The sequence below is a fragment of the Brachyhypopomus gauderio genome, chromosome 15, assembly GCF_052324685.1.
Source record: "Brachyhypopomus gauderio isolate BG-103 chromosome 15, BGAUD_0.2, whole genome shotgun sequence".
Taxonomy (NCBI): domain Eukaryota; kingdom Metazoa; phylum Chordata; class Actinopteri; order Gymnotiformes; family Hypopomidae; genus Brachyhypopomus; species Brachyhypopomus gauderio.
The window spans coordinates 18,978,668-19,000,613 of record NC_135225.1 but is presented as its reverse complement, the minus strand read 5'-3'; the positions used below and the strand labels follow the sequence as shown (position 1 = coordinate 19,000,613).

The window sequence follows — 21,946 nt, the reverse complement described above, 5'->3', positions numbered from 1 at the left end:
AAAGATGACAGATCGTTTACATTTTATCTTCTCCTAATTACATAAATGTACTTAAACAAGAATGTTTCGTTACATCATTTTACACGAAAATAGCAAGCTTCATCGTAAGCAAGATGCTGTCATTACGAATGGTTATTCTAAACATTTGGATAAAATGTTTAAATATAGACTAATAAAAGGTTAGGGTTATTTTTTCATTGTTTTCTGTTATTGTGGGCTCACGGTGTACTATTGTTACCTGGAGATTCAGTGGGGTCACATATTCTGATGGCTGCCGTCAGAATTGGTGACCCCAGTTAAAAAGGCTCACCTGTACATCCCATTCATGATTTCATGTTGGCTGCAATGGTGAGGGGATGGTAAATCTTGTTTACGTAATTAAGAGACGATAAAATGTAAATATAAACATGTGTCATATTTTGGCTTGTGGACACCAACAAAACGAGTAAAGAAAGTGCATCAGCGTAGCTTACGTAGCATTCGTAAAGCGTTTGTGCATCTGAACAGAAACTGTGAAATAGCGCCCCCTGTGGTCACAAAACTCGACGGTCACAGAATCTGGTGTAACACCGGTCTGCGTCAGAAGGACGGAAATGAAATTAATAGGGCGCACTTTATAAATATTAATATGCGTTTTAAAATTTAGATTTGGGGTAAAAAAAATCAAGTCTTTGCAAGTAAACAGGTTCAAGTCCAATTCAAGTACCAAGTTATTGGTGTAAAAGTCCAAGTCAAGTCTAAGTCTCTGAATATTTTTCAAGTCAAGTCAAAAGTCTTAATATTAATGACTCGAGTCCAAGTCATGTGACTCGAGTCCCCACCTCTGATTTGAACCCCGACATGTGGTCGAGTGTTGACTGGCGACACTGCTCGTACTAGGAATACATTTAGCAGCCAAGTTATCATTACTGACCTGCGCGTAACATGTTTTGCGTTGAGGTGGTAACGAAGGGTGGAAGTGCTCCTGTGATAAGCGAACTCCTTCCTGCATAAAGTGCAAATAACACAATTTGTGTTTGTACTTCCATCTGGAAGTTTCTTATATTTAAATTTCCCATCCACCAGCGTAGCCTCTTCAGTCATCTCCACCATGCTCATCTTATTGTACATCCATATAATCTGTATGTCTGGAACTCGTGCACCGAGAAACATTCCACGGTGCAAAAGTGTCTCATGCGTTAATCTTTTTAGTTCGTTAATTTCCCTGTAATTAATTAATCGAAATTAACACGTTAAAGTCCCACCACTAATATATATATATATATATATATATATATATATATATATATATATATATATATATATATATATATATATATATGAATGACACTTGTCATGGTGACTATAGATATATATTGTTCTGTGATTGTTATTCTCTGTTGACATATTCTGAGGTAACTGCAAATTACATTCTGCACAGTTACCTCAGAATATGTCAACAGAAAATAACAATCATAGAACAATATATATCTAGTCACCATGACAAGTGTTAGTATTTCAAAGTGCATGTTAAACCTGATATGTGATTCGCTAAAATCTGTGCTCCTTATTTAAAAGGACTTCTGAGTTTAAGGATTTAGCTTTCTGCTAATTCAAAATGTTAAAAACATTTGACTTTCTTCCTCTCTCTTTCATTTAAAGTGCAGGCACAGTAAGAAATGCACAAACATCTCCATCTTCAAGTAGAATCCATGTTGGGCTTTATTTTGGTCTGGAGGTCTGGCTGGCAGCTCTCAGGTGATCGGGAGGTTCTTCACAAACTCGTTTAGGCTATTGCGGATATTGGAAGATTGGTAACCAGCGCAGTCCAGCAGTGCCAGACCCATGTGGGCATGAAGGGCTTGGCATAGGTGGACAGTGGACCCCTCACGCTTCCACCCCTGCCGTGGACCGTACCACTGTTGCTGGAGGTCCCCAGGAGGTACCAGAGCAGAGGGAGCACCTTCTGCTCAACCAGTTGTGGCTTGCAGGGGTAGAGTTCCCTAACCAGCTCTATAAAAAGAACATTTAAAAGGAACAAAGATAAATAAATCAAGGATACACTTGGGTGAAATCTTCACATACATTGTAAAACAAGCTCACACTAACAATGGACATGACTGCCCTCCCTCTACTCTGGAGCATCTGAGCTTTTGATATTTCTTCAGATGTGCCAGCATTTAATGTTCTCCAACGTATGACCCCCCCATACAGATCACTTCTGAAAGCTGCTGAAAACATTAAAAATCAATTCAGTTCAAATGAGTTACCGGGAACATTTTGCCCATGACCATATATGGGTTGTCCTTGCAGTCGGCCACCAGCTGATCAATGCGCTCCCTGAAGTCTTTTGAACCCAGCAGGCCTTGAGCTGCTTGATGTACTCCGTCTTGTCTGCAATGCTGTGGATGTGTGCTCTGCTGCTGTCTTTGCTGAACACACACAAGAGAGAAAACACAAGGATTGGGTTATAGTGTCCAAACAGAAAATGAACAAGGCTGCAATCAAATTAAACCAACATCAACACCATCAAAAATGGCAAACATCAAAGCAGTTCCAATCAGGATGCACTTTTTTTTGTTGTTGTTTTGATTAACTGTTTAAATATTCTGGCAAACTGAGGAGGTGTTACACATGACTCCACAGCTGGGATAGAGCGCCTGCCTCAAGCTGAAGGAGTATCCTGAGGCATCTCACCCAGACCCTAAAGCCACATCAACATCATGGAGTGATGATATTGAAGTCCACATGTTGTTTCATACTTTGATTCTATCCCAAAGGTTTCAAGCTGGTTCATTTTGAATCATTCTCGTTCTGATCCCAGTACTAACCTGGTTTCTTGGGAAGAGTCCTGTGCCAACTTGGAGACTGCAGGCATAATTAGCATTGTGACGACTTTCGCCCCAGACAATAAGCGGCCAGCACCAATCTTCTCTACCAAAGTAGCCAAGTGCCGAGCAGTACACTTTCTTACTGCAGCATTCAGATGACTTTTGAGGAAAACAGAAGGAAAAAAATTAGGGCATTCAAAAAAGAAAGTAATAACTATTAATCCATCCAGTCAATGTATACAGTACAACTTTTAGCTTCTATAAGAAACTTAATACCCTTATGTATGATCTAAGTGTGCAATCAAATGAACATATTCTATTCGATGGCTTAGTTTGCACCAGTTAGTTTACATCTGTATTTTTTAAACAGAAAATGTTTGTATGTCCTCTGTAAGCTAGCTAACTAGCCTATTCTTTAACTGTGAAGGGCAGTTTGGATCAGCAGAGCGGAGATGGAACGCAATAAAAAGTATATTTAATTTAATTTAAGTATTTATTTAAGTATATTTAAGATAAATAACTAAAAATATTGATATAGGCCAGGACAATATTTTGAAAGAACAATGGAGAAGTAAAAACAGCAGCCAAAATCAGTGCTGTGTTAGCTTCTTGTGACTGTTGTTGCTATCTGAAAGCCACAGTTTAAAGCTCACTGCAGGCTAACTGACCAGAGTCCTCCAGCGAGAAGGGTGTTCATGCTCCGAATGGGGGTGCAGTTCTGCACCATGCTGTCCAGAGCTGTGTCCACGTCCTGCCTGATTAAGCCATTGGACTCCGCTGCTTTGTGGAGGAGGACCTTAGCTGTAGCCTCCACTTCCTGGTCCATCCCTTTCTGCAGGCTGGAGTACAACTCCCTCAAGGACACCACCGCCATGCGGGACACGGCAGAGCGCAGGTTCCGCACCTGCAGGAAAGACGACGTTCCTGCAGGTCTGATGGGAAGGAGGTTCACGGGTAAGCGGTAAGGTAAGGTTCTCAGGAAACAGCAGGGGAGCGTTTGTCGAGGTCAACCGTTACCTTTCAGAGGTGCCGCGTCGTCTGGGCTCACGTCCCTCACCGTGTGCCTAAGGCTGCGCTTCATTTGTGTGTGTTCTGCCGCTCCGCCTGTGCGGCTGGAGCTTCTTATTGCTCCAGACGAGGCTGACACATCTTATCTCTTCGCATTCCTAGACACCTTTGTCCTCTCCTGGGAATACACACATACAAATCACCACAAAACATGGAGTGATGATATTGAAGTCCACATGTTGCTTCATACTTTGATTCTATCCCAAAAGTTTCAAGCTTTAAAAGTTTTGTGAATAAGCTTTGTTTAGTGAGTAAACATGGGGCATAGTGGCTGAATGGGATAAAAAAAACCCTCATCATGTATCCAAACATGAATTGCTACCTTGGATTTCAGAGTGTGGACAGTGTTCCTGATGGTTGCCAGGTCTTTGGCAGGGATGCACTTTTCCACCATCTTATCAAAGTCATGGTGGGAGGACAGGAACAGCAGCATACGCCGGCCCAAGCGCCTGAGACGAGGAACAGACCCCAAAACAGGAGAGAACCGTGAGTGAGGGATCCAATACTCACAGCACACCGACCATTTATCTTACAGCACACAATTTTACAAGGACGTCTGTGTCTAGAAAACACGATAGTCCTTCTATTACTCTGCAATTTACCAGCATTTGCTGACTTCAGAGTATCAGATTAGGAGAGTAAAAGAATCAGCAAAAGATTACTATCTGGGAAACTGAATAAGCTTTGTAGAATTCTCGTTCTGATCCCAGTACTAACCTGGTTTCTTGGGAAGCGTCCTGTGCCAACTTGGAGACTGCAGGAATAATTCGCGCTGTGACGTCTTTCGCCCCAGACAATAAGCGGCCAGCACCAATCTTCTCTACCAAAGTAGCCAAGTGCCGAGCAGTACACTTTCTTACTGCAGCATTCAGATGACTTTTGAGGAAAACAGAAGGAAAAAAATTAGGGCATTCAAAAAAAGAAGGTAATAACTATTAATCCAGCCAATCAATGTATACAGTACAACTTTTAGCTTCTATAAAGAAACTTAATACCCTTATGTATGATCTAAGTGCACAATCAAATTATCATATTCTATTTGATGGCTTAATTTGCACCAGTTAGTGTCCATCTGTATTTTTTAAACAGAAAATGTTTGTATGTCCTCTGTGAGCTAGCTAACTAGCCTATTCTTTAAGCGGTGTGACCCTTCAGTTTGGATCAGCAGAGCGGAGATGGAACGCAATAAAAAGAATTTTTAAGAGGATAAATAACTAAAAATATTGATATAGGCCAGGGCAATATTTTGAAAGAACAATGGAGAAGTAAAAACAGCAGCCAAAATCAGTGCTGTGTTAGCTTCTTGTGACTGTTGTTGCTATCTGAAAGCCACAGTTTAAAGCTCAATGCATGCTAACTGACCAGAGTCCTCCAGCGAGAAGGGCGTTCATGCTCCGAATGGGGGTGCAGTTCTGCACCATGCTGTCCAGTGCTGTGTCCACGTCCTGCCTGATGAAGGCATTGGACTCCGCTGCTTTGTGGAGGAGGACCTTAGCTGTAGCCTCCACTTCCTGGTCCATCCCTTTCTGCACGCTGGAGTACAACTCCCTCAAGGACACCACCGCCATGCGGGACACGGCAGAGCGCAGGTTCCGCACCTGCAGGAAAGATGACGTTCCAGCTTGTTTCAGCCACATCCAACACTGCCACCACCATCGTAATAAGTATAATCCACCACTGCAATGTGTTATGTAGGCGGAAATACCTTAATCACTAAGCAGTTAGATATGCCATCTGAATTTCAATTAGATGAGAAATGTATTTATAAAAAAGGAATTTCAAAGTACTACGCTAACTCTGACTTGACTTTGTCAGCAACATCACCTGTAATGTGTACATGCTAATGGTGTCTGCCAATTTTAGAATTCAGACAGATACACAGTCAGCAAATGTAGTGGCTTACCTCTTGAATAAGAATAATACAGACATCATGACGCCTGCTGCCAAGCACATCAGAGTGATTCTGAGCCAATCTACGGATGGACATCAATCCTTCAATTTTCTTCTCCCTGTATGAAGATATTGGACATAGACACACACTGTAACCATCGGCTACTGAAAGAAAAAAATGCTACAAGAAAAGGGACAAAGAGGAAAAAACTTCTCTAAATACATGCATACTTACCATATATGCAGAACACCATAAATGACTTGCTGTTTAACCTGCCCTAGCCAAATGCTTCAGAATTTTGCAGGTGTGACTTACCAGTCATCAGAGCTAAGCAGTCTGAAGCTCTGAGCGAGAGCGAGGTCTGGATTGGAGAAGGGCCGTAAAGTCTGCTGCTTGTGGGGATCCTTCGTGGGAGTTCCTGGTTTGAGTTCATCTAGAGAGGAATACCAGAACCCAAACAAACTGACTAGGACTTTTAGGTCTACCAGCTCAACTTTGGTTCAAATCAGCTTGAAGACTGCAAAACATTATTCAATGTGGTAAACTAGATTTAAAACATTGTTGTGTAATGCAGTGTTAACAGCAAAGCAATTTACATGCAAGTGCAGTGATCACACATGAAGCGCTGAAGAGCAGGCAACACTCACCAGAGTCACGTGGTCTGATCAGTCTGATAGCTCGTCTGCGTCGTGGCAGCATGTTTGTAGTAGGGACAGCCGTGGGGGGGCTGGGATGAAGCGGAGGACTCAAACTTTTGACGGGACTTCTGGGGGTGCGTGCGTTGCTTGGGATCGAAGGCAAATCATCCAGGAGGACACCAGTCTTAGTCTGGGCTGGAAGACAACTGTTCAGCTGCAGGTCTGATGGGAAGGAGATTCACGGGTAAGCGGTAAGGTAAGGTTCTCAGGAAACAGCAGGGGAGCGTTTGTCGAGGTCAGCCGTTACCTTTCAGAGGTGCCGCGTCGTCTGGGCTCACGTCCCTCACCGTGTGCCTAAGGCTGCGCTTCATTCGCTGCGTGTTCTGCCGCTCCGCCTGTGCGGCTGGAGCTTCTTGCTGCTCCAGACGAGGCTGACGCATCTTATATCTTGGAATCCTAGACACCTTTGTCCTCTCCTGGGAATACACACGTACGAATTACCACAAAACATGGAGTGATGATATTGAAGTCCACATGTTGCTTCATACTTTGATTCTATCCCAAAGGTTTCAAGCCGGTTCATTTTGAACCATGCTCTGTCCTTTAACTACTGGGTCTGGGACTACAATGTGCATGCCTTACTGTAAATACAATGTGTGGTGCCACGCACTGCCCAGTACTTTAGTATTTGTTTACAATAAAATGTCTACCATCACAGTTTAGATGTTTTTTTAATTGCAGTCTGTTTCACCTAAAAGTTTTGTCAATATGCTTTGTTTGGTGAGTAAACATGGGGCATAGTGGCTGAATGGGATAAAAAATTCCTCATCATGTATCTAAACATGAATCTCCACCTTGGATTTCAGAGTGAGGACAGTGTCCCTGATGGTTGCCAGGTCTTTGGCAGGGATGTACTTTTCCACCATCTTATCAAAGTCATGGTGGGAGGACAGGAACAGCAGCATACGCCGGCCCAAGCGCCTGAGACGAGGAACAGACCCCAAAACAGGAGAGAACCGTGAGTGAGGGATCCAATACTCACAGCACACCGACCATTTATCTTACAGCACACAATTTTACAAGGACGTCTGTGTCTAGAAAACACGATAGTCCTTCTATTACTCTGCAATTTACCAGCATTTGCTGACTTCAGAGTATCAGATTAGGAGAGTAAAAGAATCAGCAAAAGATTACTATCTGGGAAACTGAACAAGCTTTGTAGAATTCTCGTTCTGATCACAGTACTAACCTGGTTTCTTGGGAAGAGTCCTGTGCCAACTTGGAGACTGTAGGAATAATTCGCTCTGCACCAATCTTCTCTACCAAAGTAGCCAAGTGCCGAGCAGTACACTTTCTTACTGCAGCATTCAGATGACTTTTGAGGAAAACAGAAGGAAAAAAATTAGGGCATTCAAAAAAAGAAGGTAATAACTATTAATCCATCCAATCAATGTATACAGTACAACTTTTAGCTTCTATAAAGAAACTTAATACACTTATGTGTGATCTACGTGCACAATCAAATGATCGTATTCTATTCGATGGCTTAGTTTGCACCAGTTAGTTTACATATGTAGTTTTTTAAACAGAAAATGTTTGTATGTCCTCTGTAAGCTAGCTAACTAGCCTATTCTTTAAGAGGTGTGAAGGGCAGTTTGAATCAGCAGAGCGGAGATGGAACGCAATAAAAATAATATTTAAGAGGATAAATACCTAAAAATATTGATTATAGGCCAGGGCAATATTTTGAAAGAACAATGGAGAAGTAAAAACAGAAGCCAAAATCAGTGCTGTGTTAGCTTCTTGTGCCTGTTGTTGCTATCTGAAAGCCACAGTTTAAAGCTCACTGCAGGCTAACTGACCAGAGTCCTCCAGCGAGAAGGGCGTTCATGCTCCGAATGGGGGTGCAGTTCTGCACCATGCTGTCCAGAGCTGTGTCCACGTCCTGCCTGATGAAGCCATTGGACTCCGCTGCTTTGTGGAGGAGGACCTTAGCTGTAGCCTCCACTTCCTGGTCCATCCCTTTTTGCAGGCTGGAGTACAACTCCCTCAAGGACACCACAGCCATGCGGGACACGGCAGAGCGCAGGTGCAGCACCTGCAGGAAAGACGACGTTCCAGCTTGTTTCAGCCACATCCAACACTGCCACCGCCATCGTAATAAGTATAATCCACCACTGCAATGTGTTATGTAGGCCTAAATACCTTGTATTGGAGACAGCTAAATGCTATTTCACTGTGACACCCAAAAGGGAATCCTTTGCCTAGAACTGAGCGACTGACTCACCCAGATTTCTTTGATGGTATGTAAAGATAAACACTGATTCTTTACAACAGCAACAGGCCCCAAAGGACCCACATCCACAATGGTGTTTACCTCCCAAAAGCCTACAATGCTGACCTTATGATCTCCTGAGCTTGGGAGAGAGGCCATCTAAGAGAGGCTGGTCAAAACCAACCTTCGTCGGAGGACACTGGGACCACAGTCAGGAAGGACCATAAAACTCTAAATTCCAACCTTATCTGATTGCCCACAGTTTAAACCCACTCTACGTCCTGTGTTATAATCCAGAGCTGAAGATACAAATATTTCAGAGATCTCTGTAACTCCAAATCTGAACTGTACACAGAATTGGGATTCAGCCTACAGGAACCAGCTCGGCTAATGCAGTCTAGAGACACCGAACTTGACTACCTTCCATACAAAGAAAAATTAATTATTCTTGAAACCAGTATTCAGCTTTCCAGCCTTAAGAACAAAGGACCACAAGACCATTTAAATGTGAACACTGTGCCATGTGGTTGACAAAGACACAACTTATGATCTTTCATGTATTCAGTATTAAGTGATCTTATTGGAATACGTGTTACTGTATAAAAACACCACATTGATGCATATCTATGTATTAGTTTGTATGTTACTCATCGAATGTAATCATTCTCATGTGTGCTTAGGTGACCTCACATTCATGCCTGTCTGTGCATTGTGTGTCATTTGTTGTCCAAAAGTGGAAATTGAGAATGGCTCAATGTGTAGACTAATAGAACCAAATTAATTCTTGTTTAGGCAGAGTATGTAAGACAATTTATTTAGGAATAGTTTACTTTGTCTTAGAATTGTGTTAATCTGTCTTCTTTGGTTAAGTCATTAACTAGACCTGGAAAGACGGGCACTCCTCGCTTCCCCTCTCTCTCTCACTCTCTCTCTCTCTCTCTCTCTCTCTCTCTCTCTCTCTCTCTCTCTCTCTATTTCTCTCTCTATTTCTCTCCCCTGTCTGGGCAAAGGTCATGAATATTCATTAATAAAGGCCAATGGTCAATGGCCTGATGAACATAAAAGCGCCTTACAATTACGCCCCTAAAACTTGTTTTAAAAGCCCTAGCTCGAAGCGAAACAACGAGCTTGGCAGCCTGGTAATTTGGGAAGACTTGGAGAACTTCGCCAGACTCGCCGAGACTCAAAGACTTGAACACGCCAAACCATCGCGACTGTTTGATGGACTCACGCCGAACACCGCAGTGTCCAGTAGAGCGATGCCAAGAGACCGCAACTAAAGCTCTCACCGAGTCCCACAGAAGATTCTTCTTTATTTTATTTTATTTTCTTTATTCTACGTTTCGTCGTCAAAAGTACTTTTATTTCGTCTAGTCGTTCAAGTCAAGCTCATCTTCTTTCTCAGTCAAGTATCTGTACAAGTTTGTCTGCGCCCTCCAGCTGCGACTGTGACGTCACCGCTAAGTTTCCGCGACTCGAGCCGTCTCACGTGACCTGCTCCGCAGACCTCAGCTGCCTGAAGGAACGAACCGTGAACGCGCACCGGTTGGTCCGCATAACCACGCCTCTTCTTCGAAGTAAGACGCTCGGTTCATGTGCTGTTTTGGGGTTGCCAGCTTCTATCTCTCCCGGAGTCCAAAATAGTAAATACTGTTGCCATTAACCTGCCCAAACTTCCTCTTTCTTCTTTTCTATTCTCTCTCTAAAGACCTTGTGTCCGTCACTGGGTCCTACGCTAGTTAGGCAAGCTTAAGGATAGTCATATAATCCATTTAAACCTCATGACCGTCGATAACTATCATTCGCTGTTATTGTTTAATTTTATATTCTTTGTTGTTCACTATTATATCCTTGGTTTAGATTAGGAAATTCACATATAGGTTTAATTTCCATTTGAGCCAAATCATTCATATGCTTTGTATAAATTGTAACATTAACCATTTAATAAATGTGGACATTTATTCATCTGGTCACGGTGGTAAATGCATATTTTGGTCGATGGTATTAGGTCACTGCGCGGAACCAGAACTTAACCCTTTAGTAATGAGACTGATCAAACCATATTCCACCTCACTCCGTTATCACAATACTGGTTCCTGAGCAATCAGGATGGTGCCCCGTTCATAATCCATAAACTAACATATGTATCCGCTACAACCTTAATCACTAATTAGTTAGATATGCCATCTGAATTTCAATTAAATGAGAAATGTTTTTATAAAAAAGGAATTTCAAAGTACCATGCTAACTCTGACTAAAATTGGCTGACTTTGTCAGCAACATCACCTGTAATATGTACATGCTGATGGTGTCTGCCAATTTTAGAATTCAGACAGATACACAGTCAGCAAATCTAGTGGCTTACCTCTTGAATAAGAATAATGCAGACATCATGAAGCCTGCTGCCAAGCACATCAGCATGATATTGAGCCAATCTACGGATGGACATCAATCCTTCAATTTTCTTCTCCCTGTATGAAGATATTGGACATAGACACACACTGTAACCATCGGCTACTGAAAGAAAAAAATGCTACAAGAAAAGGGACAAAGAGGAAAAAACTTCTCTAAATACATGCATACTTACCATATATGCAGAACACCATAAATGACTTGCTGTTTAACCTGCCCTAGCCAAATGCTTCAGAATTTTGCAGGTGTGACTTACCAGTCATCAGAGCTAAGCAGTCTGAAGCTCTGAGCGAGAGCGAGGTCTGGTTTGGAGAAGGGCCCTAAAGTCTGCTGCTCGTGGGGATCCTTCCTGGGAGTTCCTGGTTTGAGTTCATCTAGAGAGGAATAAAAGAACCCAAACAAACTGACTAGGACTTTTAGGGCTACCAGCTCAACTTTGGTTCAAATCAGCTTGAAGACTGCAAAACATTATTCAACATGGAGAACTAGATTTAAAACATTGTTGTGTAATGCAGTGTTAACAGCAAATCAATTCCAACCTCTGCCAACTACTCCTTCACACATGTCCTCAGCAGGGGACGCCCTGGTGCGTTGCACTTGAGATCCTGAAAAGCACAATACATATTAACACGTACTCCATCAAAAATCCCAAATATAACTTCTGGTTTCATAGTGGTTTCTTCATGGTGCAGAAAAACATGTCCATGGGTGCAGGCATAGCAATGTACAAGAGGATCAGCAGGGCCTTTTTGTTTGTAGTATAGGGCTTTCAAAGCAGTTTTTACTTTTTTAATACTTTTTTTTTTTACTTTTTTTGTTGTTGGTGGTGCAGCAAATGATTTGGATGCAATTTCCAGGAGATCAAAAGAGTGAGCTCACCTTTGGCAGGCCTGAATGCACGGAGAGGCTCTCGGCCAGAAGGTTTGGGGAGTGGAGGCAACTTTGTGAAGGTGGGCGGAGAAGGCCTCATCAGTCCTGACGAGGTGACTGTCGTGCGTGAAGTGAGCACAGGCAGTGGGAAACACCTGCTGGAGTCAACTTCACCTGCATGGGTGAATAAGGACATTAGCAGAAATTAACTCACCATAACATTTCTCAGGGCCTTAGTACTACGTTGCATATGTTTCTTTATCTGAAAGTGCCACTGAAATATGATTCAAGCAAGATGGACGGAGAACGGCAACTTCTCATATGCATCTTGCTACAATTCATGTAATGGCAGCACAATGAAGTAGTACTGAATAACTGATAGCAGGGCATCCGTGAGCCCAGAAGCAGGAAGACATTTATCAGAGCTTCAGTAAATGTGTGACCCAGTTTTAGTTTAGCTTAGTTGTGATTCTTTTAGTTCATGAAATCTTACATTTCAATACAATTTGATTCAATTTAATTATTTCGGCACAATTCAGAATTATTTTAATTCTGATACTGAAGTGCCAAACTACAGTACCGCCTAGCTCTGCTAATGGCCAACACATCTCGCCTCTGCTAGACACTGTTCCATTACTGAGTGAAACCATGTCAGATGAAGATCATCAAATTTGAGTATTTTGTACATTTAACAAGTGGTGACTATAAATGATCTAAGTATATGCAATTTTTTTGGTTAAAATTAAATTCATGTAGTATGTATGACACCACAAAATTAGGTCTGCTCATCACTTTACCACTGACGTGGGAACAAGTGCAAGACAAGCTTAGTGCAAGACGAAATTAACTTAACCGGGCACCCAAATAACCGGCCATGCCTCACTGTGTGTGCCTAGTATGTTCTTAGCAACGTAGCCATGCGCTCACCAGTACTGTCCCTCCACGGGTCCGGGTCTCTGCACCGAGGGCTCGTGTCTCGCTTGTGTAGTCTACGATGCAGAGTGGGAGTGAGCTGCACTCCCGGAAGAGTGACCAGAGGGTAGGAGGGCAGTAGGAACGACCCGGGGGGGTTCCCAGGCAGCAAGCGGCTGGATTTGGGCAAACCTGCATGGGAAAGGGCATCCATGATCATGAGTTTAGCTCCGCTCATTTGACACCTGAGTGAAGTTTCTGACTAACTGATCTCCTTGTTCCCAAATATCGTTTTTACCAATACCAAAACAAATTACGCAACATTATAAATTCTACATTTTGTACAGGTATTTCAATGACATATAAAGTAAAGCCAACATCAATAAGTCACCTCTACCAGCATCCCTGGGGTTAGCTGCTTCGAAGATGTCTGGGAGCAAGGGTTGAAGATGTCTGCCGCTCCGGTGAAATCTCCCCACTCTCTCTCTCTTCCACCCTGGAGAGTGGAGCTGGGGAGGCTCCACTGAACCTGGACATGAAACACAGACAGAACTGTAGAGGACACGTTCAATCTTCAGACCAGCATATGAAATTAAGACCTGCAGATCATACTGCATTTTAAATAACAATAATAGATTATGATAATCGATATTTTGGCATGGCTCAAATGTATATCAAGAGTAGCATTAAGTGGATAAACGAAATGTGCTAATGAATAGGAGCAATTTGAATAACATTTAAGAAAACTTAAATTCATAATCAAATCTGCAGATGGCAGTGAGGAGCAAAAGTGGCTATGGGAGAGTTGTGGAGAGCTGTGGATCGGAACAGCGCAGGCCTGGGGAGTGGGGTGCTGGCACAATCAACTGACTGCAATAAAACATTCAAGTCTAGTCTTGCTTGTAAGCTCACATTGTCCTTGCCAACAGAAGTGGGTACAAAGAAGTGCGTACCACTGCTTAACGCTGGCCAGGTGATACCCAATACTCAAAGAAGCCATGTTATATAGATTACAAAGATTAATAGATATATGCTTTGGCAGCAGTCCAGATGAGGTATCAGAAGCCAGCAAAGCAACATGACAATGTTTTGTTTAGACTGTTTGGGGGTGTACTAAAATAGTGATAAATGACATCTGTAATCCATATACATGTATTATCAGTATTATACTATGCTGGTATAATAATGATTCGAAGCATTATCACCTTAGACTAAACACAACCGCCTAGCAGATAACGAGTGTCACAGTACACCCACACTGTATGTGGGTCGTCAAGGTGCCCACTCTAATGTGCTCTACTCTACACCAAACATATCACAGCTAAAGTAATGAATGGAACATGAAATACATTAAATTCATATGTCTTCCTCTGGTCCATCTGGTTCATTCGTTTGTCTTCCCCTGTTTCTAATAAATACTGTCCCCATGTTTCATAATACAAATATGCAGTCATGGTCACTTGGCAGTCATGGTCCGGGTCTTGTGAGGGTCGTGGGTTCGATTCTCAGGCCTAAGGCCATGAGTGAGGTGCCTTTGAGCAAGGCACCTAACCACAACTGCTCCCCGGGCATGTGGTCTGTGCACCACAGCCCCCTAGTAATCACTAGTGTGTGTGTGTGTGTTCTAATTGCACAGATGGGTAAGAGCGGAGGACAAATTTCGATTGCGGTGCTGCAGAAAGTTGACGACCTCTTCGTACTATGCACTTCAGCATCAGCTGACCCTGCTACATCAGTTTACGTGGCCTACCACTTCGTGGCTGAGTTGCTGTTAATCGCAAACTCTTCCATTTCCTTATAATACAGCTGACTGTCGAATTTTAGGAGCGAGGAAATTTCACGACTGGATTTATTGCACAGGTGGCATATTGTCACAGTTCCACGCTGGAATTCACTGAGCTCCTGAGAGTGACCCATTCACAAATGTTTGTAAAAACAGTCCGCGTGCCTAGTAAAAATATCTTATCAATGTCTATATGAAAGAAGACAGTTATCGATGAAGAACCCACCAGCAGGCTGGAGGTAGACTGGATCCATCTGCCTCAGAACCTCGCCTTGAACATGGGGCTGAGCAAGGTGTCTCCGCCTCTCCATGTCAGGGCCTAAATGCAAAACACCAACCCAGGGCACAGAAGAAGCATGAGCGTGTACTGTTAAGATCATCAGGTCTATAAGAAGGGCTACAGTGCCATGTGAATTCATTACAATGTTGAAGAATATGTGATGTCATATTTTCTGATAAAACTGATGTTTTACTGGTCAGGTCATGTGCAGAAAGCTGATGGTTCTACACCTCTGCCAGACCTTACAAACAAATGTAATAAATGTTTTTTTCTACTTCATCATGCATGGTTATTTGGTTTGTTGAATACGCATGTAATCTTCAGTGTTACACAGTACCAGTGTGGAGTGGTCCTTCTACAGGCATGTAGACATGGCCGACATCTGAGGGTCCCGCCGTCCTTCTGTGAGGGAAGGGTGCTGGTCCACAGGGATCCGTGTGGATCACTGTCGCTTGGGGGTTGTAGGGCACACCTGAAAATCCCACAGCAGGTAAAGTGAAACCCAGCATGCCTCCCAGTGAGGCTCAAATGCCTTGTGTTTCCCAATGAACAAGTGATTATAACAAGGGCTATGGTGCCATGTGATGTCATTAGAATGTGGGGAGAATCCTTAAGAATTTGTGATGTCATGTTAGAAATCTGTTTCTTTTTAAAAATGTTTATTTTTATTTGCTTTTTCCATGGCCACATGAACAATGTTAAGATTTATGAAAATTGTGCTGAGTCAAAGAAATAACCCATGCTCCATTAATTATATTATCCTGTACACATGAAATACAGAGCTTGACAGTCATCAGTAGAATAAATATACATGTTATTTTTCTGAACCTTAAAAACCCACTATATAAATGTGTATATTTAACTTTTAATTATTATGAATAAGCCTATAGAATCCATACTCATAAGAATTAATATACTGTCTTACATAGAAGTATAAAATTATGTATAGTATATGAAAATTTATTTTTCTCACCACGAGTGGTAAAACCTGGTGTGTCTATGAAGTGGTTCTGTTCCTGTCCAGGCCTTGGCTGGTCAGTTCTCCTTTGGTAAAAACTCATTCTCCACCTGAAAAATAGAAAGAATAGAAAGAGAGAAAGATCTAGAAAAAATAGAGAGATTTGTTAGTTTTGTATGTATCGTAATTCACAGAGCAAAATGTCTTGCGACTTGTTCTGAGCTTTTCAGCATCAAAACTGAATCCAAACATTCCACCTTCCCAACCAAACATTCCAAAGTTGAGTATCACGTGATATCACAGTTTCCTATTTTTCTAACCAAAACACCAAATCAGCCAGGCTGCTACAATAACCTGATGCAGCCTGGCTTGTACCCAAAGGGTTCATACCAGAGACCGTTTATATTATATATATACATCAAAGAAATGAATAGAAGCTAGCTAGCAGTGGTGCTAACGACAGCTAGCGTCGCCACAGCGGGCGGAAATTATCATACAATTAAGCCCGCCCACTAAGAGGGAAGATATGATTGGTCAATTTTGCTGTCATTTGAAACTGGTATTGCGCTGATTGGCCTAGGTGCACGCATCACTTCCTCGTTTGGTGTCAGGATGGTACCATAGTTCCGGTTGGTATACGGAAGTGCCGATGTAATGGCCGAGTCTAAATTCACAAGGAGTTCCCGAAGTTTACCGTCAACGATGTGCGTCGTATTGTCAGAGCATCAAGTACAACGACACAGAGTAAACTTGAAAAGGGTTTCAAGTTCTACGTTTCATCCTACCTCTGCAATTTTGAAGGTAAGTGGCTGACGCTAGTTAGCTAGCTAGCCTGAGGTGGCAGTCTAATGAAGTGATGTTGTTTTTAGTAACGAACCAACCTGTCCTAGTACTAGAAATGCCTTTTAAAACATGTTTGTATTTCTGATGGAAGTATCAGGCAAAAGTAAGGCTAACGAGATAACAGTGAGGGCTCACTGCTACAGATCTATGAAGAAAACAGATACGCCACACCAGCTGAGAGTAGGACTGGTTAAAATGACACGAGTTCTGTTCAGTGTCACGTTCAAAGTTCTGTTGAACAAGTTCAAAAGTTAGTTCAACACAAGTTCAATCTTTTATCCTTGCTCTTACTTCACGTAAGCTGTGATAACCATAGGCATTGGTTTTTAAAGCTTACAATGGTAGCCAAATGCAGAGTAGCTGAGTGGGAATCATTAGCAGTCTATTTTGCCTATAGTAAACAAATGGGAGTTTATTTTACAGTTCGAGCTATTGTTATCTACCTCTATGACTCAAAAGCAGAATATAGTCCACCTCAGCTATTCTTCAAACTGCATTTTCTAAAATCTGTCAATCTGTCTTTCAAATCTTTCATCTTAACTTCTTTATTAACATGTGGCTTCAACACTTACACCTATTAACATATTCTGATAACACTCTTCAAGAAGCAGTTGAAGTGAAACCTGTTCTGTTGTAGGTGGTGGAAACAACAAAATAATATAAATATAAGTAGGCCTGTTTCACTCCTATGTGTAAGCATTTCATCTGGAGTGAAAATGAAGTTTACATCTAAAATATATTTAGTTTATAGTTGATTGAACCATGCACAACACTGTAGAATAGAAAGACAGTATAGCCAAGTGTTTTAAGAGTGATGCAAAACAGCACAAACGTTACATGAGACAATAGACAAGTGACATTCACCACTAACAACATGATGGGACAGATATTGCGCCTATTGACATTGCTGAAGTCTTCCTTTCAAGATATTAAATTTTGCCTCTTGTGTATTTCAGATGACATTACGTGATTCAATGCCAGTTGTGCTCATTAACAGCAACTGCTCTTGTGTTGCTGGTTGCATTGCTTTTCCAGACTGCTCATTATTCTGAATCTGGCATGTCTGTCGTCCCTCCTGTCCTTTCATGCACACAGACAGAACAGAAGTGGCATAAACCACCAACAATGGTTTGTCATATTTCATTATTTAATGTTAGTTAATGTATCACAGTCATTTTACTAACACCATCTTTTAAATTAATAGGGGGTGAAGCCTGGACCCGTGGATGCCATGGTTGTCCTAAAGCCAAAACCAGGTGCTACTACAGCCAGTGGAGTTAGGTATGTAGTACCAAATTTAATAGGCAGATTACAGTGTGTGGTAAAAAATAAATGCTTTTGATCATCTGATAAGACCCTGTTCTCTTCAAAATTTAATTTAGCCTCGTTGTACTTCAGATGACATGTGATATGTGATTCACAATCAGTTGTGCTCGTGAACAGATTACAATGTGTAAAAATAAATGTTATTCACTCTTCTTTTATTTCAGAAGTATACTTTTCAAGGGCTACAGCGGTGAGCTCCCACACCCGGCCACCCTCAATCCTGGACCAGTCTACGCTGGAATGAAAGCAGATTCTCTTCCACTCATCTGCACAATGAGCATCTCGCCTGACAAGCCACTTGTGGACTCCATCTTTGGGAAGGTACAAGTTGGCAGTGTACTGTCCTATCAACAACCACCACCTCCATCTGACAGTGTTGTCATACATGAGGATGCACCCCCATTCCCGAGTCTGCCACTAGAATGTTACCATCTAAGCCCACCTGAATATTAATTTGTGCCAACACACCAAGAACAGCTACACCTAAGCTCACTTTCTGTGACCTTGTCACAGTCACACCTTATTGAGGAGGCAACAAGATCCCAAAGTGCTACACCTGAGTGGCATTCACTTAGGAGAGAAAGAGTGACTGCCTCACATTTCAGAGAGGTGAGCTACGTTAGAGGTCCAGGTGCTGCAGAAAGCCTGGCAGAAAGGATAATCCGAGGGACACGACAAACAGCACACATGAAGAGGGGACTTGAAATGGAAACAGGGGCCTTAAAGGACTATGCAGTTCTGAAAAACTTGAACTTGACCAAGTGTGGGCTAGTGATTCATCCAGATGCATCTTGGCTGGGTGCATCACCTGATGGACTTGTATATGACCCACTTGAGCGTCCATCATTTGGGCTTGTTGAAATTAAGTGCCCAAATACACAAAGCTATGTAGACTGCAAATTCCTTAAAAGTGGCACAAGGCCTACACAAAATGAAGGAGAGCCATTGTTATTATTGGCAAATTCAGTGCCAGTTATTGATTACTGGTATGCAGTGGTGTGATTTAGTTATCTGTGCCCATGATGATATCTTTGTGCAGCGAGTTTACAGAGATAGCAGTGTATTAGAAGAGGTGAAAAGGAGGTGTGACATGTTTTTCTTTAACATTTGCATGCCAAAATACTTCTCTATGCCCAAGCAATAGAAAATCATAATGAAGACATGAAGTCATGAACAATTAAAACTATTTCAATTTATTCTGTCAATTGTATTACTATTGTTTTCATTTCATTTTTTACAAATACAGTAAAAGTTAAGAAATACATAATGTTGTATTGTGTTGTGTCAATTTTACATATAAAAGTGAAAGCATTTTATACAATTAATCATATTGCACTGTACCTTAACATTGCAGCCAATATTTACAGACTAGCATGATCTAAAGCAGGGGTCGGCAACCTTTTTGACTCTGAGCCACAAAAGCAAAATAATTGGACATTTGTGAAATTCCACCCAAACATTTTTTAAAGTCTCAAAAATAATATACGTTAATTAAATACTCATTGATTCTATTCAAAAGCTTAGCCGCATCAGAGGCATCAAAGAGCTGCATGCGGCTCCAGAGCTGCGGGTTGCCGACCCCTGACCTTAAAGGGATCATTTTAAGGTTGGAGAATATAAATAAATAAATAAATCACTGTAATTCACATTACATCATCTGTCTAATTCTGGATTGAGATTAGCCATTGTTTGCCCAGGCTTTTACCAAGGGGCCATTTTGATAATTCACCAAAAGACAGGCAACAGTAAAAATTTGTTTTATGCTCCCTGTGATTGAAAGGGGGATCACTGTGCTGAATATTTTATGTTCTTTGTCTCTGCGAATCACACGCTCAACATGGACTCTCAGTCTTGCAATGGACTGTGACGTTCTGATCTCTGACCTAGACAGTTGAGCTCTCTTTGACAGAAACGTGGGTATGTGGACTTTGCATGGAACGCAGTCTTCAACAAGGAAACCTGCTAGCTAGTCCACCATGATGGCCATAGATGGGTCAAGGAGGGCCACAATGCCAGACTGCTTTAAGATCTCTTTATCACTGATAGCACCTTGATAAAGAGAAGACACAAAGGTCACTGCGCCATGAGGGGCTATCCCAATCAACCCTTTGAATGTACAGTGTGATTTATAAGTGGAAAACACTTCACTCTGGAGGAGAAGGGAATTTGGAGTTTGACATCTCAGTTCTGTGCAATCTAAAATTATTTGAGTGTCAGCGTAGTCCTGAAACACATCTGGGAGGTGAGTTTTCACAGTGTCCACATCTAACCAAATAGAAACGGCTCCCAATACAGTATAAAGGAAGTTGGCCCAGGTGTTAATGATACGACTAACAGTTGACCGATGTATTCTAAATCTGTGGGCCAAATCCTTTTGCATCAGTCCCAATGACAGGTAGTTCATGAAGAGAAAAAACTCATCAATTGGTTGAATAACCTGGGGAAAAAATACACTATCCTATTGTCATATTACATTATGACTATCAAAACTTCTTTTGATGTAAAGATTAATTTGAAAATGATGACATAACATGCTTTGTATGGACAACACGAAAACATTTACCGTTGCACTGGCAGAGTGTTGTATAGTCAAAGTCAAATTTATTTATATAGCTTTCACAACACATGTCACAAAGCAGCTTTACAATCGTATGGGTCCAGATCCCTAATGAGCAAGCCAAGGCGACAGTGGCAAGGAAAAACTCCCTATGGTGGTGGGGATTAGGAAGAAACCTTTGGAGGACCAAGACTCAAAAGGGAACCCATCCTCCATTGGGTGGCCCGTTAGCACCGGGTGCGCAGGATGGTTCTACAGATAATGTTTAAGGTCCTTGTTCCCCGGCCAAGTAGTCACAGTCTCTTTGGTGTAGATGGTGAGCCTCAGGTAGGAGCATCAGCACGTCCTCTTGCATATAGTGTCATTAGCACACACACAGGATGTGGTAAATCTCTCTTATTATTTGAGTGTTTGGAGTTGATTTAAGTGCTTTAGCTAATATTACTGTCATTTAATTACCCTCGCATAAGACCCAAAAACAAACACAAAAAGCAAGAACAAATGTTCAATATAACCCACAAGCACTTCGTGTTGTGCTGAAGTCCTCCCTGAGGCCGGTCTGCAAAACCACACCCACTCAAAGGGGGCGTCAGCTCTGGCTGGGCTGGCTGGGACTAGAAGGCTCAGGTGGTAGTGGGTTGTGACCTGCTCTCGGGCAGGTAGAGGACCATCTCTAGAGACACCAGCACATTGAATTCAAAGGCGATCAGCTCCATCCTGCTAATGTGGAAGCTCTCCTCCAGCTCCTGCAAAGAGCAGAGACAGTGAGGGGCGGAGTTAGTGAAGGACCTGGAGCGCTCATTCTGATTGGCTGAGCTTCATGGGAACATGTGTTTGGAATTCAGTGAACAGAGCTCCAGAGCATGATTATACTTAGATATTATTGAAGCAATTTAACGCTTTAACATCTGTGTTATCTAGCATGTTGGTGTGTGTACTCTGTGCAGGAATAAAATGAAACTAAATGATTATGATATTGTAGTGAACTTGAAGTGACTCAAATCAATGGTTATTGTGGGGCTCGTAAAAGCAACCTTACAGAAAAGGCTGTTTAATACACGTCATTAAAAATAACAGTTGCATTCCTGCAGGCATCACATTCTTGACATTCAATAGACTCAAAATGCTATCTTGTATAGCTACAATACAATGCTACACATTAACTACAATGTCATGTTCAAGCTCCTCTTGATTACAACAGTAGTTCATCTCCTTACACACTGGCTCTTCCCTTAACATCCACAGCACATAATGATGTGCTTTCCTGTGTGATACTAATGTCATTCATTGCTGTGAACTGAATACATATATACACACACACAC

General features: G+C 42.0%; 1 protein-coding gene and 1 long non-coding RNA gene across 3 annotated transcripts; one reads left to right on the top strand and one right to left on the bottom strand.

The window, feature by feature from the left end:
* Positions 1-1,486: 1,486 nt before the first annotated feature.
* On the bottom strand, positions 1,487-16,374 carry LOC143477132 (uncharacterized). Of its 2 annotated transcripts, none has more exons than XM_076975665.1 (24): positions 15,913-16,374; positions 15,277-15,411; positions 14,886-14,978; positions 13,268-13,405; positions 12,892-13,068; positions 11,974-12,138; positions 11,634-11,699; positions 11,351-11,468; positions 11,048-11,153; positions 8,270-8,505; positions 7,657-7,782; positions 7,262-7,388; positions 6,715-6,883; positions 6,417-6,629; positions 6,085-6,202; positions 5,782-5,887; positions 5,241-5,476; positions 4,596-4,754; positions 4,201-4,327; positions 3,828-3,996; positions 3,479-3,742; positions 2,811-2,969; positions 2,250-2,411; positions 1,487-1,992 (listed from the first exon to the last, which is right to left on the bottom strand). In XM_076975665.1, the coding sequence occupies exons 1-20, from the start codon at positions 15,998-16,000 to the stop codon at positions 3,961-3,963; spliced, it is 2,739 nt and encodes a 912-aa protein (XP_076831780.1). In that variant the 5' UTR covers positions 16,001-16,374; the 3' UTR covers positions 1,487-1,992; positions 2,250-2,411; positions 2,811-2,969; positions 3,479-3,742; positions 3,828-3,960. The 2 variants fall into 2 exon arrangements, with proteins under 2 accessions (XP_076831780.1, XP_076831781.1); XM_076975666.1 differs by having other exon boundaries at positions 3,479-3,714.
* A 1,012-nt stretch (positions 16,375-17,386) lies between these two features.
* LOC143477137 (uncharacterized) lies at positions 17,387-19,215 on the top strand. Its single transcript, XR_013121489.1, has 3 exons — positions 17,387-17,868; positions 17,945-18,021; positions 18,231-19,215. It is a non-coding gene; the product is annotated as an uncharacterized LOC143477137 (long non-coding RNA).
* The last annotated feature ends 2,731 nt before the right edge of the window (positions 19,216-21,946 follow it).